The 18,479-nt window shown below is 46.7% G+C and overlaps 1 protein-coding gene across 1 annotated transcript in view; it reads right to left on the bottom strand.

The window, feature by feature from the left end:
• The window catches only part of LOC308049983 (acid-sensing ion channel 2), a 397,691-nt gene extending 380,379 nt beyond the window's left edge, over window positions 1-17,312 (bottom strand). The window contains exon 1 of the mRNA XM_080359890.1: window positions 16,734-17,312. Within this exon, the coding sequence (XP_080216016.1) occupies window positions 16,734-17,297 (564 nt within the window). The 5' untranslated portion in view covers window positions 17,298-17,312. The remainder of the gene's footprint in view (window positions 1-16,733) is intronic.
• Between the last annotated feature and the right edge of the window lie 1,167 nt (window positions 17,313-18,479).

Below are 18,479 nucleotides of genomic sequence, written 5' to 3'. Positions count from 1 at the left end.
CATATCCCACACATGTCTGGGCTGACAAATCCATCTCACCTGGAGATGAAGGGAATGCAGCTATGCTTCTGTATCTTACAGCCCCAGCTTGGTGGAAAAAGGAAGGATTTGGGTTTAAACTGCCTGTGAAGAGCATCTCTCTGAAGAAGAAAACTTGCTCATGCAGTGGGGGATAGCACACAGCACGGAGAGCCGTAAATAATGCATACATCCCTCGCATGGAGTTTGCTTCAGCCTCATGTTCCTCAGAGAGTCAGCAAATGTTATTTCTCTATTCTCTTTTGTGTTTCCATGAGTTGGTGGGCGGCTCTGGGAGAAGGGAAAGTCGCTCAAGGGTGCTGTGCTCATCTGCTTTTACATCTTCCTCTCTTCTTCATCGCCTTCCCAAAGAAACAGCGTACCCAGCAGTGTCGGATCAGCAGCACCACCAAGCTCCCCCAAGGGCTGTGGTTTGGGGAGCAGATTGGCTTAATGTGTTAAACTAAACACAGTTTTTAGAGCACGTAGCAACCGGGGCAAGTGGTGCCTGGGACTGCTGCCTCCCAGGAAAACAAAGCAGAAGGATTTGGCTGCTGAGGAATGACAGGAGACAAAGTATTAGTTTATCTCCAGGCTAATGGAAACACTTCCCTGAAAACAGGTTTGAAAGTCCCCGTGACTGCGAACAGAGGGGATCCAGAACTCACAGCTGCTGAGCAGGTGCCTGAAATCGTGATTCACTGGTGTTGCTTTCCGATTCCCAAAATGCTAACAAGCTCTTCAGAGCCCTAAACTGCTAATTATGAGTCTGAGACTGAAAGGGAGAGTCCAGGATGCCTTTGTGCTATTGAAATAGTCCAGACTGAATTGTGTACAGAGTAGCAACAAAAAAATCTTGGCCTGAGTGGATAACCAGTTTTTGGGACCCCAAAGCTGATAATAAGGTGCTCAGGATGCTTGTGCTTCTCCAAGTCAATTTTTTTAAGCAATTTGAGAATCTGAACCTTCACTCCCATGCTTCTCTTGCACTGTCCTCATCTCTGCTTGAGTCCATCCCTTCAGGTGGGATTTGTGGGTTGTCCCAGCTGGATGCAGCATTTCCTCTGTTACAGCCACTGTCTGAGTCTCATGGATCAGTATGTGGAGAGCAATTCTATTAAAAGCCACTATGCAGAGTGGTGTTACACTGACATGTATTTCTCTTCCACAGAGCATCCTGAGATGACTTCAGTTCTACAGAGTCTGACCTACTTTTAAGCCAGGCTGATTTTGTCCAAGCAGCAGCTGCGTTTGAGGGCAAAGAGAAGTAAAAGCTTCTGAAATCCAGGTCTGGTTTCCCGAATATCACACTCAAACCCCCAGCAAGATCCAGAGCTGCCTGACTTTGGTGTCCTCTCCTTGGCTTCCCTTGCACATCCCCCCCAAGCACAGGCTGCAGCCTTGGCTTTCACAGCAGAGAAGAAAGGAAAGCAGTCTCTATTAGTCATTGCATCATTTGCACAGCCGTCAAATGGGAGAAGTAATTAACTCAAACATGTTTATCTACAGTAATTATAAATTTGCATTGCTCTCTCTATCAACAAAGTGGCTTGGGCTCCCAACACTCTCTGAAGTGCTCACATAGCCCATGAATTGCTTTTTTTTGCACGAGTCCTGGATCTTTAGAAGAATCACACTCAGTTCTGGCTCTGTCTATATCCTTTCTGTCTCTCAATAACCTGCTGAAGATCTGGGGCTCCTGGGATGTTTCTCAAAGGCCACTCATCACCCTGCAGTCAATAGACCCTGCTTTGCTTCCATTCTCCACATGGATGATGGAAATAGTGGCCCAGATACCAAACCTTGCTGTGGGAACAGGTGAGATGCTTCAGTGTGACAGTGACTGAGACTATATTTGGATTCCAAGGGAATTTCAGCAGAGAAATCCCAGATTATCCCTGGGATTTTCCACTGCATTGCCAAGAAGTCTTCAATCTGCATTGGCTTTTCTTGCAAGACTCCCATACACAGAGTCCCCCTGTCTCACACCGCAGGCGGCAAGTGTCACATAATACATTCTGGATTTGTTTCTGAGCAAGATTCCTCACCTTAGACTGTGTTGGAGGCTGCTGGGATGTGGGCTGGCCCTGCGCACCATGCGCACTCTCTGGAAAATGCTCCAGTGAACAAACATTCATTAAAAACCAGCAAATGTGCATTATAACTGACTGCCTAAAGGTGCTGGTGAATTGACGACATATGCACACGGTCAGAGCAAATGATCTGGAACGCAACAGTGAGAGATGGAAAACTCTCTCCCATCCCCGTCTGACGTGTGTCGGCGTGGTGCTGAGCTGCTGGCTGGGGCAGACCCTTGGAGCTGCTGTCCTGCTGTGTTTTCACCAACACCAACCTTTCCCTGCTGACCACAGAGCTGATTCCAGCACCCAAGGGAGCTCCAGAAGAGCAGTATGCATCTACTTTTAGTCTCTCTCCTTGCTGGCTGCATCAGTGAAGCAGAGCATCCCTTCCTTTGCAGCAGGACCAGCCCAGACCTAGCCATCCTGATCCACAGTTCTCCTTTCCACAAGGTTAATCCCTCTGGAGATGGGTTGTAGGTGAATCTAGCAAAGCACCAAAGGGTTTCAGTAGTACAAGCTCTGGCTGCAGCACAAAGCGGTGTCAGCAGGGTCATTGCTGGTCTCGCTTTGAGTAAAGCTTTCAAGCACAAAACTTAGGATCCAAAAGGGGACAAAATGGACTCAGAGCAAAGAAAGGAGGTTGAACTGCACATTCAGCACAAAGCTGTGATGCCAGTCCCAGATTTGTTAGATAATACCCCCTAAGTCAACAGAAAGTGAGTCTTAATTAGTCCACATCTGGGCCTTGGTTTGTCCTAAATGCGTTCCCGCGTCACTTGATGCCAGATCTCCAGCTCACTCTCTCCCTTCAGGCATCACCGAGCATCTTTCAAGGGAGCTGATTTACAATTTCTGCCCGTAACACAACCCCGCAAGGCACGTTTGACGTGGCTCCAGGTTTGCCCATGAATGTTTCCATACAGCTCTAATTAATAGCAACAACAACCGCTTTTTAAGCCGTGGGAGGGAAACCCTGGCGGGCAGAGTGAATTCTTCTCTAACCGCTACCACAGTCTTGTCTCTCTAGGAAACCCGAGGGCAAACTTCCAGATTTCTTTCCTCTCCTGCAGTACATGGCAGCGCTGCAGGGGGGCCACGCTTTGTAATGAAAACAATGCGTTTGCTCCTGCTTATTTATGAGATAATAGACCAGGTGCTCTGTTCTGTGAGACAATAATCAGCATTCTCAGGTGGATAAAATCAAGACCAACTAACTCATTTCTGCAGAGGGAGTGTATTATTGTCTTTACAATTAAGGTTTGCATTTCCCCCTCTGTTGTATTATGAGTACTGGAAAGCTATTAGTCAGAATCAATCTAGCTGATGCTTTCCCCTCTTTTTCTCCCTTGCTGCTCAGAGATCCCTTAAATCAGAGATAACGTTATATTATTTTTAAGCAATAGAGAGGACAGACCATCTTCCTGATCAATTTTTGTACAATGTCAAATACAACAGCACTCCGGGGGCTCACAGATCCTGCATCGATACAGATGATAAACGAAAATCTCACCATATCCAGTGCCTTGATTTCAGTCAGATTGGCCATTAGTAAAACCCCCAGGACATTCTTACCACCCCTGGAAGGTTAAAACATTGAATAACACTCAGGGATGTCCTCAACTTGACATTATCGTGTAAGGTTGAGAGGCTGTTAGACTGGAGATGATTGTCTGCAGTTGAGGTGTCTCACACTCATGATTTGGGTAGATGCTCATAACAAGGAACTCAAACACCCTCAACCACATGGGACCTTCCCACAGCACTGGACAGGGTTAAGCACCCATGAACTTGTACCCTGATGGACTAAGTGTTAATATCTCCATCCAGACACAGACAGGGTCTGAGTTACTCAAATTTCCGGATCTTACAAGCTGTGTATTGAAATCTTCCCGTGATCAAGAAAACCAGAATTCACACTATGTGCCTCCAAGAACTGAAGGGAAAGAACTTTCCAGGACATGACCATGTTTTTTGGGGTTTCCCAGGCACCCCCACCACTTTGCTGAACTGATACCAGATGTGCCAAACACCCACAAACCTGGTGTACACACAATCCATTCCTTCAGTGAAGGGCAATTTTGGCGTGGATCGTTTTGGAGAGGTCCTTGAACGCAGCCTCCTGTTACTGGCAACCACATTATATAATCCCATCCGCAAGGGATGATCCTGCTTTAAAACCTGCTAGGCTTTTTATCCTCATTATTCCCAGTTACTTCAAGATTTCATTCCTTCAGGCATTTAAATAAAAACCCATACCTTTCTAACTCGAAGCACAGGGTTATCTATGACCAATTTACACCACTCGCTCCAAAGCCAGCACCATCATTTAGCTGAAAACAGTTCAGTGCTCATCCCCTTGACGTGTTTTCTACAGAGTAATCACAGCCCTTCACGCAGCCTTTGCCTTGCTAGCTTAAACAAGCCGAATTCTCATAATCTTCTCTCCTAGAACAGGTGCCTCTCTTCCTTAATCCTCCTCTGTACCTGTTCCAGTTTGGGTTCATTGTTTTTAAACGCGTGACCACCTGTTCACTCTGTGCTAGCATTTCGCGCTGCTTTTTCCAATGGCATTAACATATCCTGATCTCCGTAAGAAATAGTTTTGTAAAGATCCTTGGCAATGTATGCAATGTTAAAATAGTCAATTAAAAAAACCCTAGTCAGGACCTTTGCCTTATCATTCTCGTAGTTTACAAATCTATATAAAAATTCTTGGATATGGACTACTCTGAGCCACCGCACGTATCAACGGGGATAGACATGTAAAACGAATAGATGAGGATGGAGCACTAAGAAGGTGTTTGCTGGGTGATGTTTGAGACCTCTAGCCTTCAAAAAAATCTATTTTTCAATGCCCTGTGATGGTGAAATCGTTCCCTTTTTCTGCTTCCAAAATGCTGCCACAGATATAACTCCACGAACCAAGAGAAACCTCCTATCTAGAGCTGAGACTGAGCTGCTGAGACTGAGCTGCTCCGCACGGCTCACGCACAGGGTTTGGTTTCTGAAGATGAAACCTTTTACATTGCGCTCTGAGGTCTTAAATATTATCGTTCCCTGTTGAGTGTGGGTTAAGGGAGGAAAATAGAAGTACTTTTCTCTCTGGCTCTTTTGCAGCTCTCATAAAGGCATATAAAAACAATAATGAGCCACTCCAGCACTTTAAGCAGTCGAGCAATGATGAACGAGACCCACTAAACCACTTCTGCCTTTGCCAAGGGCACTCTGGATTATGCTTGAACCTGTTTTAACCTTAGCACTTAACCTCCTTTTCCACAAAGTTGCCATTGCATGGCAACAACCATGGTGGAGCTCAAAATAACAAGGCAAAGGAATAACTCCCTGAGAGGAAAGGAATGTTTACTTCACCGTCGGGGCTGGGTTTTAAGAAGTGTAATTTATCTACTTGCTAAACCTCAAAATTTTAAAGAAATAGGAAGATAATTCTATGTTACTAATAAAGGAGGGAGGAAAGCTATGAAATTCAGCATGGGAGTATTTTTTTTATGATAATCTGGCATGAAAAATATAGAGAAAGAATACAGCTGAGCATTATTTCCAGCAATGGAGGCTCAGATGAATGTCCCTCACTCCCTTGAGCTCAAATCCTTTATTGGAGTCAAGATCACACAGGCACTAATCATAGAATCACCTGGGTTGAAGAGACCTTCCCAGGGCTCCCAGTGCCCCCCCTGCCATGAGCAGGGACATCTGCACCAGCTCAGGGTGCTCAGAGCCCCGTCCAGCCTGGCCTGGGATGTCTCCAGGGATGGTTCATCCACCACCTCTCTGGCCAACCTGGGCCAGGCTCTCACCACCTTCATTTTAACAACAGACTCCCTTTTCCTCTGGCCTTCCCTTCCTCTCCCACCTTGCACTGGGTAGGTAGAAAAACCCAGTGTGGAACTACTGGAAACTCTCTCAGCTCATGAGCAAGATGCAAAACCTCCCCCAGAGGGATATCTCAGGAACATGGGGTTCCCCGCAAGTATCATATGCATAGAACTGGGATTTAGTCCATCACCGCTGTAATAAGTGATAAAAAAATCATCATCTGCATCACTGAATCATCTCTGTCCTTAGAAATTCAGTGAGAGGGGAGCTTGACTGAAAAACATCACATTGATGTGGCCTGAGGGTCACACACCCAGTCGCTGGAAAATCTCAAGCCTGGATGTGCCTGGACAAAAAGCAAAGAGAAATTATGCCAAGTGGGGCCATGAAACACTGCAGGGAGATGGAGCTGCTGGGGCACATGCCTTAAAGGAGGGGAAGACTGAAGGTTTTCTTAGCAAAGAAGTCGCATGCTGTTTTCTAGGTTTATTGTGTTTAATGGATGTGTGTGTCTTTTTTTGAAAGGCAAGTGCAATTACAAGAACGTACCTGACTCATACATTTATTTCTCCTCCTGATAGGAAAAACAGCAAGGAAGGACAACAATCCACAAGCTAAAAGGGCTGACGATAAGAGTGTTAACTCTTCACTCACACCTCTTCCCCACCTTGTGAGATTACTTGGCAAATGGGGACTGTATACGTACATACCTGATTTGCAACAAAATGAATGCACAACACATTTCCCCATCCCTGGAGATTAAATTGTCCTTGCTTGATCTATAGAGTTTGCCACATTAATTTACCTGTGGTAGCTGCATTTTACTTCAACCCACCTGCAAAGGGGTACCATTACACATTGTTTTGGAACATGGGAAGAAAACATTCTGCAATTAATTGTACCGCCAAACAGCCAACAGCGCATGAAATGGAGGAGTAATCTTAGGCTTAGAAATACCTTAAACACATTTAACAGCATTCCAAAGTGGAAGGGAGGGAGAAGTTTTACTTAGAGATGCTGTTTAGCCTGCAGGCGCTTGCAGAAGCTATCTGAGATTTGCAGAGCTGGGAATGGCTGTGGATGCTCAGGTGCACTGCGTACCTGACTTGCAAACAGAGCAAGTAAGGCTATCAAAATGGGGCTTTTTTTTTGAGTGAAGACATAGCAAAGAAAAATCTGTTTGGTTTTAATTTCTTCCAAACAGGAACGATGGATGCTCTCGTCTCTGCACAGAATCACAACTCACGTCACTCTCCGAGGCAGATTAACACAAATCCCCTCCCTTATTTAATTTTCATCCATTTAAAAAATAAAGGTTTAATAATCAGCAGGAACTGGGAAGACACCCCTTGTCCCACAAAGGTGACAATTTTACCATTAAATTGAACTGAAGCATGTGAACGCTACACTGACATGGTGTTATGGATGCTTGGGTCTGGGTCGGCTGTTCCTACCCACACCTCAAGTTATATTAGCATCCCTGCTTCTCCTTGGTGGAATTGAGTTTAGGTCTCTCCTAACCACCAGTTTTCATGAAACTTGTAGAAATGAAATGTTTTTGACACTTCTCCTGCTCTTTCAAATGGAAGCAAAATTGCTGAAACCTTCTGTTATCAGGAAATACGGCTAAAACTGAACCATCTCCAGAAAGCTCAGAGGATGGTCTATCAGAAAGCATCTTGCTCTGAAACCTGCCCTTTGAAGAGGAGACTTGTTTGAAAGCAGAATATGAAATCCCCTCTTCAGGGAAAGCCAGATATAACTCAGGGATCACCTTTAGTAACATCAGACAATAACAAATTTTCCCTCAAAACCCATGTAAAATGAAGCCTGGAGTGCACTTGGCCTACAAATGCAAGATGTAGAGACTCCATGGGGTAAAAAGTTCCCCAGTTCTACGTGACTTTTTCCATTACTTAATTCAGAATGAGCTGAAAGCCAGAACGTCCACTCAATGAGACATCCCAGCGTTTCAAGACTTGATTTTGCTCTGAGATTTTTTTTAAAACTAATTTCACAGAAAGCAGAAATACTTTAAGATAAAAAGCTTTCATTTTTCTCAAGGGAGATCTCATCCTCATTACCGTACCTTTAGGAAAGCAATTTTTTTTGCATTCAGAAAGCGTTTTCTGATAGAAAGTTTCCAATGGAAATGCTCAGACCAATTCCAGGCTCATCAATCTGAGTTTCAAAGACCCATGCTTGCTTCTGGTCTGAATCTGCTTTTCTTTGAGCCAACCTCAGGACTCCGCTTTCTCCTGCTATAAACACAGTTTTCTCCCATTTTTGTCTCACCTCCCCTCTTCCTGCTCTCCCTTCACCCCTTTTAATTTAACCTGCTGCTTCACACCCTGCACAGCAGCTCAAGATACGCAATATAGATTGAGAACGAGGAGCCACAGCTCAACCTGAAACGACACGCCAACAGAAGCAGAGATATAGCACCGGTTTCTGAACACAAATGCACCCACCAGAGAGACAGTTTTTAGACTCCTATAGGCACTATAAGAAAAACTTGAGCATTTTTGTAGTATTATGCCTGAATACCATGGAAAAATCCTTTCCCTCCTTGATCTATTTTCCCCTAGAGATGCGGACGTACAGAGTCATCATCATAGGACTGACCTCTAAGGGTCTTTTTGTACTAGCAAGTGAAAAGAGAATGATTTTCCAGGGATGGATGCAATTGTGGGGGCTAACATCATGATCTCACTCTCATTAATGTCTTTAGGAGGCAAACTCCACTGGGATTCAATAGAAATAACATTGGTTTGTCAGCCTGAGATTTGCCTTTTCCCACAGCTCATCCTTAACAGAATAGACATTAAAATGTCTATACCACTGCATCTTCACACTCACAGCATCACCCCATGGTCGTTTGTGTCCCTGTAATTACACACAACCCGCATGGAACTCGTTGCGGTTGGTGTCAAGCGGCAAACAGCACTAATGTTAATTTGACTGCAATCCCTTCTTGTTGCCTTTGCGGAAACAAATTCATTTGTTATTCATGCGGTTGTCACATGTATTTGAGGAGATGCTCTGTCATAATTTAGCATTAGTTAATGGCCACTTAAAGCGTTCCTGGAGCATCTGTAGAAGGGATGGTGGCTGTGGGATTCATTGCCAGGGTGGTATACAATAAATGCAGTTCATTAGATGAGTATGAAGCTTCTCATCTGGCACAGCAACCCCTTCTCTTGATGAGGACATGATATCCACACCCTGTCTCGTCATACTGCTCATGAAAACCATTTCAATTCTTACATGAAGATTGGTTTGGATGGGAATATTGTTTGAGAATCTACCACAGCAGCAGTTTTCATAAGATCTTGGAGGAAATCACAGCGCAGAACTGGCTGGTCTGATAGGAGCAAAGAACTGGGCAACTGCTATTGCAGATGAAAAGGCCTTGATGGCCCAGGTTCCTTTGCAATGGGTCCTCTCTGGAAATCCAACCAAGTACAGATTAAACCTCCTTCCATCTGCCTCACCCCGAGCAAATACATGTGCATTTTTCATTACTGTTCACTTCTACACTTCACACCCCCTGACTTCACGCACAGGCTAAATCCTTTCTGCAACAACAACAACAACTGATCAAAACACTTCAGCTTTTCCTCAAATAATGGAACCTGCTTCAGTTGTAAATATTCACAGCTGGGTGGAAGTTGTTCCTTAGTGGGGCCTGAGCATTCTGGTGTCAATCTGTTTAAATGCCTCACAAGCTCTTTTACTTCCAAGGGGCAATTTTATTTTCTGGTGTCCACCTTCTCTAGCTCAGTTTCCATCTGGGCTTGTTGAGCTCGTCATCCCCAAGAGATTTCCTCACACTTATTTGCAGGTCTGGAAATCCCAGTCACCTTTCAGAAGACCATCCAGTTTATGCTCATCACTCAGTAAAGGGAATACGTTTAAGGCTTTTTCTCTTGACCTCTCAGCAGACGCAGGTGGCAAATTAGCTGCTGACTTTTGTGACCTGCAAATATGGAACTGTTCATGTTTTCCTTCCTCTGCAAGATCACCTCTCTCATAGCTGTGCTCATCTTGGAGGCAAGATTGATATCCATGGATCTGTTTTTCCAAAGAGCTCTTCTATTGAAAGCCACACGAAGGGTAACATGAGCCCAGTAGGCAAAATACATTCTACATCTTCTGAAAACTATATACATATAGCTATGGCAGTAACACATCGATCCGGCACCCTACCTGGGCCCACTTTATCACAGTATCTGGGCAATATATTGCATTTTATTACCTGCACCCTGACCAAGCGTCCTGCCTGACAACAAATTAACGCATAATTCTGCTGCACTGGCCAAGCTGAGTCTGGCTGGCGCTCCAGGTATAAATTCCTTTAACAAATGCCTTTGTGAAGGCATAGGAGGGACTTGCAGAGATGGAGACGCCTCGGGTTGACCTTGCTGTCCCTGCTGCTGTGAACATTTTCTCAGTCAGGAGGAGCTGAATGATGGATTTGAGGGTTTTTTTAGGGAATCTCACCTGTCTCCTCTTAAAGCAAATAGGGCTGGAAGGACAGGAGCTTGCTCAGAGAAACCATGACAGGTTCATTATGGAGTCAGAGCTGTGAATGCTTGGGATGCTCAGTGCAGACAGAGTTGTCAGCAACTCTTCATTTTAGGCCAGTTTTTCTCCTTAGGTCAGGAATGTGAACTCAAACTTGTACACAAGGCTCACAGAGGGGAACGTAACCATCTTCCCAAATTGTCCCTAATTTTCCATGTTGTCGTTGAACACTGAGAGCGAATTGAGCATGAAAAGATGAAAAAGAGATGTGCACCTGCTTTTTATTATGGAATCACAAAATGAATGCTGTTGGAAGGGATCTTAAAAAGCCATCCAGGCCAGCACTGAGATCAGACCTATTTTCTCTTTTAATAAAGTGAAAACTGTTTTGCTTCATCACCACTCGTTTCGAATTTTGCCTATTTCCTTCCATGGGGATCATGGACACTGAACTGCAGCAGTCAGGACCTTGCAAGGTGTGTTTAGGGTAAACCCAGAGTGGTTCACATCACGTTTTTTCACATGGGATCACTGCACTTAGTCAGATAAGCACAAAGGTTCTGCAAGAGGGAACATCTGGGAGGCTATTTATTATTTGCCAGGAACTCTCCAAGGGCCATTTGCATGAAGTGTAGGGAAGAAGGTTGGGACAAGCTATGTTCCATTTTACCTCTCCAGATGGAAACCGTGCTGCTTTTTCAATATGTTCCTGGTCTTCACTTACAGTTTTGGGCATGACTAGATTTATATCTGGTTCATGTAGAAAGAGCACAAGTACATTTTAATGTTTCCCATGGTTTCACCCTTTATCTACAGCAAACAGTGGCTGGACCCAGGAGACCTCCTTGTTGTCGGGGAGACCCTGTGGGATGAAATGTCTTGTTGCAGAGAGCCACAGGCTGAGGAAACACTAGGACATGGTGGCTGACAGACATTTATCATCCTTGTTCTCTGTTTTTACAACCTTGCCTCTCCACAGCTTTCCCAGCACTCTAGTTCTCAGTGTCTGTCTGGTATTAAGGCCGTTTTGCAGGTAGCAGAGCTGAAGTGCAAGAAGCCAGACTCAGAAGTATTTGTAATGCAAAGGAAAGCCTCATGTAATTTCCAGGAAAATTTTGATGAAGCCTTACAACCCTCAACCATCTCCTCTGTCCTTGCAACTCTAATGACATCCCTCTTGCTCAGCATTTCTTCCTCATCTCAAGGGCAATGTTTGCATTTTGCTTCAGCTCCAGATGCTGTTTTGAGTACAAACCCCCCCAGCAGATGAGGTGCGGATTGTGGGACAGAGGAGCTCTCACTTGGCTTCCTGATGAATAATAGTGATGAATGGGAATCACTTAGAAGACAAGAGTGGTTCTTGCTCCCCCTGAAACGAAGCAGCCGGCTGCATGACACAAGCCAAGGCCATGGGCAAGGGAAGGCTGAGCCCACAGCTGGCTCTTAGGCACAGAAGTGCTTTGTCTTTCCTCCCCGTGCCTCATCTCCCTTGGCATTCAAAACCCTCTGATCTCCAGCTGTCTCTGATACTTTGACTGTGCTCGTTTCTGAGATACCTCAGGTCTTCAGATTATTTCCCATTTCAAACCCTGAGTGAGGGAGGAGACTGTGCCTGGTCAAGAAACAGCTTAAACCAGAACAGAACACAGACCTCTTAAAAGAAAATTAAGGAGGAGTTTATCCCTGTGCTGCTCAGGTCTTGAGTCAGGCCAATGTCTCAAACTTGGATCACCCATGTCCCAGCCACACTTCTGAAGCTTCTATCCTATAGGAGTTGTTTCACGCAGTGGTAACACTTAGTATTAAAGGACTTAAAATTGGGGTTGACATGAAAAGACCCCGCTGAAGTTCTACAGCCTTCTCTTTGTTAGATTTTAATTCCAGTAACCATTCGAGACCCAGGAAGCTTTTTTCATGAACAGATGTTCATCCCAACCACCATCCCCCCAATGAAACTTTCTGGTGGATGTTAAAGCACTGTCCTACCATTTAGTAATAAATAAAATAATAATGAAATAAAGGTCTGCATTTCTCAAGGGCATGGTTTGCATGTCGGACAGATACATGATCCAGGAACAATCCAGCTCATTTTAGACACCCAACCAAGACACCAACAACAGTAACACAATAACCCTGTGCTCCCTCCTATGTCCATGCACATTTTCCAGAAAACCATTGTTAAATAGAAAGAAGTAATGTTTTTCCAAATCAAGCAGCCACCAGCCTGAATTTTTCTTGAGGAAAGTGGAAGTTGTATAACAGGAGATGAGAATGGACTAATCAGTATAAAAAGCAAAAGCTATTTACTAAATACTGGCCTAGAATGGGAAAAAATATGCATGGAGAAAGACAGATTGACAGAAACTCATGTCTCAAAACAAATATCCACGAGATGATCTCGATTATGTGGACACTGTCTGTCAGTAAAAATATGTATTGAAAATAAATTAGTTATATCCTTCAATTGTCATAGCCACTGGAAATAAATAGACACCTGGCAACACAGGCAGGGCTGGCACAAGCCAAGTTATTGCGTTACCTCTAAAATGAATTGAATGTGTGAGGAAGCACACGCTACACGTTCCATTTAGCAAATGACCCGACTGGAAAACACGTTCACATACCAGAACGCACACCCGCTGCCATCGTTTGAATATGTCTGGCAGGCTTTGGCTGCTGGGGATGGTTTTCTCAGCAAGGTGAGACTCAGCCCATTGCCCCTGCTGCTCGTGTTCTCTGTATCTTCTCCCAGGTCATGCCATCAATCATTATATATTTGCCCCATGGGCTGAATGAGTTTTCACAGACTTTTCTCCCCCGCTGTCCCTTGTATTTGCTGTGCCACATCCTGCAAGGCTCCCCTGCCGTTGCTCAGTCCATCTCATGCTGGAACAGCAAAGGACCACGAGCCGCACCGACAAACCCAAGAAAAAGGCTTTGCTCAGCACACCCACAGAGAAACCCAGAAAATCGAGGGCTGATGAGCCGCAGCTTTGCCAGGCTCAGCAGCAGTAGGATGGGAAGACCTTAATGTCATGTCGAGCAGCATGAGCACAGCTCCTCCTGAAAAATGCCATCTGCGAGGTCATTTCCAACCAAGACCTCCTGGGAGGAAGAATGTAGAAAAAAAGGAGGGGATTTCCTTGGCTGCTGCTGTTATCAGGCTTCCCTCCTCCAAATACTCCAAGGGAATGGGTTTGCTAAAGCGCGTTCTGCCAATTTTCTGTTCTTCATTGCTTTGCCTACAGCAGAGGTCTGCATTATCTTATCTGCTGCTCAGGAGTCAGCACATACTCTAAGACCTTGCTGTTCCCTGTGGATATATCTCTGCAGAAAAGCTTAGGAGGCTCATTCCTCTGAGCAGACCATAATACGGGGAAACATTGTCTGGGAGGCATTAGACAATATCCCGAGGAGAAGGAACAGAGAATGTAAGGAAAGCACAGCTCGAATCCTGTTAATAAAGCAGCGACACAGAACTGGAGCAGGGGAGTGGAGGAGAAGGAGGGTAAAGTCACGTTTTCAAAGTGCCAGGACGCTGCCATTCCAGCTTCTGCTTTCCCACGTGGCAAAAGCAACGTGTGCTTTATTCAGAGGACACACTGCGCACAACACACACCCCCCTGTGCATCGAAAGGGATGCCTGGCCAGCTGGCAATGCTGCACTAACTTCTTTAACAGAACCTTATTGCGGCGTTAACTGCTTTGGTGCAGCCTCCTGCTGCAAAACTCCCGCCTCTTCTGCTCCCAGATGCATGAATTTGGGGAGGATAGAAAAAGAGCCGGAGTTCTTCACTGTGATGATGTATAACAAAACTGCTCTGGGATTCACACCCTCTGTTTCCTGACAGGAAAGAAATCAGGCTTCAGTGATGATGCTCCTCTTTTCCCCACTGGTAATGCAGCAGAATGGATGGGCTGTCACAGAGCCCATATGCAGTTGCAACAGGTCGCTGGTAATTAAATGCAAAATTCATCCAGGACATGAGGTTCTGATTCAGCCCAGAGGCAGCTGAAAGACCTTTACAGCATCCTCCCTGTGGAAAGACCTACTCAGCTTTCAAGCAGACGCTTTTTGCTGCTTTTTATCTCTGAGAGGCAAAGTCTGGAAGGAAAACAGGGTTGTTGCATCCCCTTTGAGTGCTGCTCCCTGGATTTCCATAACCTGAGGGGTTACCTGGAGCCAGTGAAACTGGAACACATGCCTCTGTTAGAGAGGCACAGCAGGCGATGATGCAAGATGTTGTCTTCTGGATCATCTAGGAGCTGCTTTGCAGAATGAGCTGAAGTATTTTCTGAATCTGTATAGTACTTTGACAAGGACAAGCACTGTCAGTCTGTAATATCCTGTCTGTTTCGGCTGGCCCTAACCTGTTCTAGCAGGGCCAGGGTTTATTCAGCAGACAGGGAATGTTTAGTCTTTCTGGAAACTACTGTAACCCCCATGAGAAAGATATAATAATAATCTATATGTCATTGCTTCAAAAGCAGCTACCTCGAAAAGCTGAATGGCCAGGGAGATGAGATGACACCCCACCATGTCCCAGGGGGGCTGCCAAGAGCTTCTGCCTTATATGAGAACAGGACCAGCTTTGTTTAAGTCTCACATGTATTTTGACAGTGCTATTTTCTTGCTGGACTTGAGACCTTTGCATTCAGCTGGTGTTTGTTGCATTATTGGGAAGCCCATGGGCAGAATCCCTTCCTCTCCCCACACCATGACCATGGTTAGGAGACGTCTGTCTGTCCCATTGGGATCTGTCCTCACTCCCCAACTCTTTTGTCCCATGTTTCTCCTTTTCTATCCCATTCTCCAGACTTAGTCACACATCTTTTCTTTAGCAACCTCTTCTCCTAGTGACTCTCTTGATAGCTTCCTACAACTTGCATGGCCCAGGCTCTGCCCAAGGAGCAGAAGCAAAGTAGCAGTTTGCCTGGATATCCAGTTTGAAATGGGCAAGGCATCACAAGCAATAACTGAGGCATGAAATTATATGTCCCTGCTCAGATGTTTAAAGACAGCACAGTCTGGATGATGGCAATGACTGTTGTAGCATGAGTCAGTTGGACTCACTGGCTAGGACACCCAAAAGCAGCAGAGACAGAAAATATTCCCTTCTCCTAAAAACAGACAAAAATCCTGCTGACGAACCAGACCACCACAAAACCTGTTATGACACCTGCCTGTCTGCAGGACACACAGAAGTGAGCAGAACACGCAGCATCACTCCCAGAGACACAAGCAGCAGCGTTACAAACTCCAGGATCACTGACCCCCCAGTCAGTTTGGTTGGTACAAAGGGACCAGCGTGGCCTGAGAACAAAATACAACTGAGCTCAATCCGCAACCCACATCTCTGCCAGGACAGGACCCAAACCCCCAGCCTGGGGGGAGCAAATCCTGCAGCCCAGCCACACACAGAGGGCATCACTTCTTCCAGGCAACCTGCTTTTTATTTTCAGCTGATATATTTTTTTGCCAGTCAAGCTACCCAAGCCCGCCTGCACTGCCATCAGAGTGTCATCCAGAAGCTGGAAGCTGAGCAGCATCTGCTTCCTTCAGGGTCCTCAGACTACCGGCTTGCTCCACCTCCCTACCAGCCTAAGAGCAGACTCGGTTTAGAGTAGAGACTGATTTCTTCTCCTCTTCTTCTTCTTTCCCCCCCTTCTCTCTAACACAGCATCAGGAAGGGACCCAACTGCTGCCCATACCGTGCAGCAAACTACGATTTATGAGCCATGACCACTAGGAACAAGCAGAAAAATTTCCCCTTCCAAGATTTCAGCAAGGCTACAGACACCCGGGAAATATAACTACCCAATGGACATCACTCAGACCATCCCTGAATGCCTGCCCCTCTTGCTGGCCTCTTTTCAGCCCTCTCTACCTTCTCCAGCTGGCTAACATTCACTGGCCATAGCAGGAGACCCCCAGCGCCCCTCTGATGCTCAGCAGGACCCATCTGATGTCCTGGTCTGACACCAAGCAACCTCCTGGGAGCTGGGGACCTTATGCAGGATGGAGGCTGGACCTGCTGCAAGCCCCTTGCAGGGCTGGCCCCACATAACCCCGTTAGTACTCCAGCAAACAAACTTCAACTCCACAGGCTGCCTCCTCCTCCTCTGCCCTGCCAGAGCCCAGCAGACACCAGCCACTCATCGCACTGCGCCCACACAGGCTGGCCAGTGACCTCCAACGCTGTCCTGGTCCTGCCACACCACCACCATCCGCACACCCCGAGAAGGGAAAAGCAGAGCGTCTGTCATACTCACAGTTTTGAAGTCCTCATGGTTGCACTCTTGGCCTTTGAATTTGCAGTACAGCATCATATCCTTCAGGTCGTGGCCGACCCGCGCCAGGAACTCCTGCATGTTGAAAACTTTGGGTTTATACTGCTTAAAGTTGGCCTTTTCTTGGAGGATGGCTAAGACAGCGGGGTCAGCCAGGTGAGGGTTGGGGATCTGCAGGTTGACGTCGAGCAGAGCCAGGAGCTCCCCGGCATGGTACAGGTCGTTGGTGGTGAGCCGGGAAAAGCGAAACTCGTTGAGGTTACAGATGGTGACAGCAGGGAACACCAGGCTGTTTGCCACAACCTCATCCACTTTGGTCACGTGCTGGTAGGAGAAGTAGAAAGCCACCCGGTCGGAACTCTCAACCAGGAGGAGACCCAGCGAGCCCACAAAGGCCAAGGTCCAGAGCAGGCGGCGGATGGTCACCGGCCCGTAGACAAAGACGTGGCGGATCCCATGCAGCGTGGAGGTGTTGGCAAAAATCTGGATGCTGGAAGGCTGCAGGCTGCCCATGCTGCCCTCGCTGGTGCTGTCCTTGAGATCCATCAGGGGTAGGTAGTTAAATCCTGGCACTGCTTTTTGGGTCAGTCTGTAGCTGGAACTGGGATCCGAATCCCTCCCCTCCCCTCTTTAAAGTAATTAAACCCTTTTAAGGGCGGGAGAGAGAAGAACAATCTCAGGCCAGCTGCTGCGAGTTTATCCCACAAGCTCAGCAGTAGCTTCGCGGGGGTAAATATTTATATAAAATCCATTCAAACTCTCGCTCTTGATTTTCTCGGTGCGATAAGAAGGGCTGGTTTTATTTAGGGAGACACCAAGGTGATGTGGAAGAGATGTGGGTGGGCAGCGCAAGCCGAGCCAATGGAAATAAAGTCCTCCCCCTACACACACACATGCACACACACACGCGCCGAACAGAGACGAGATTAAGCGAGAGAGCGAGCTTAGAACAAGTCGAGGCAGCTCGCAGCCTGTTAACTAGTGCGTAAAAGTCCAAGGATGCTGCTTCCCGGAGCTGATGTCTTGCAGAGCAGTGGGGCTTTCAGACCGATCGGGTGATGCTCCCCGTGCTCCGAGGATGCAAGCTGCTGGATTCAGGCATCTCTCTTCCTCCCCACCCCTCCATTTTGGGCAGGGCTCCAAGAAATATCGTCCCCAAAAACCTCAGGCGGTGCTGCCGGTGTTACTTCCAAGGGCTTCTCCCAGGGAAAGGTGGGCAGCTAATTCAGCAGGAGAAATACAAGAGGCAAAAGGGGAGGGAAAGGGAACGGCTAAAAAGAAAAGAAAAGGGGGGGAAATTGCTGCTCATCTCCATGCACACACAGACATGCAGACCGAGCAAGGGAGAAAGCAATAGCATGAAATCTCTCCTGTGTCACGCAGCAGCTTGGAGCAAAAAATCAGACAGGGCAGGACTGGGTGGAGAGAAGAAGGGGGAGGAGAGGGGCTGCAACATCCCTCATGTCTCCTTCCTCCGTCTCAGAGCTTCCCTTGGCTTCAGGACTCTCAACAGGGTGAAGCGCTGAGAGCCGTGAGTCACGCATCGATCCGGAGCCCCGCGGCAAGGAGACAGCCCTGGGAGGGCACAGAGAGGGGGGGCTGCGATCCGAGACCCCCCGCTCCTGCCTGGGGGTGAGTCTGTAAGCGCCTGAGCCTCGGCAGGGTCCAGGGGGGCTGTGCTGAGCAGCTCCTATAGCCCCCTGGGCTCAGCCCAAGGGGGACTCCAAA

Source organism: Nesoenas mayeri, assembly GCF_963082525.1.
Source record: "Nesoenas mayeri genome assembly, chromosome: 26".
NCBI lineage: Eukaryota > Metazoa > Chordata > Aves > Columbiformes > Columbidae > Nesoenas > Nesoenas mayeri.
Note: the sequence above shows the minus strand (reverse complement) of the source record. Positions and strands in the feature narration are given on the sequence as shown.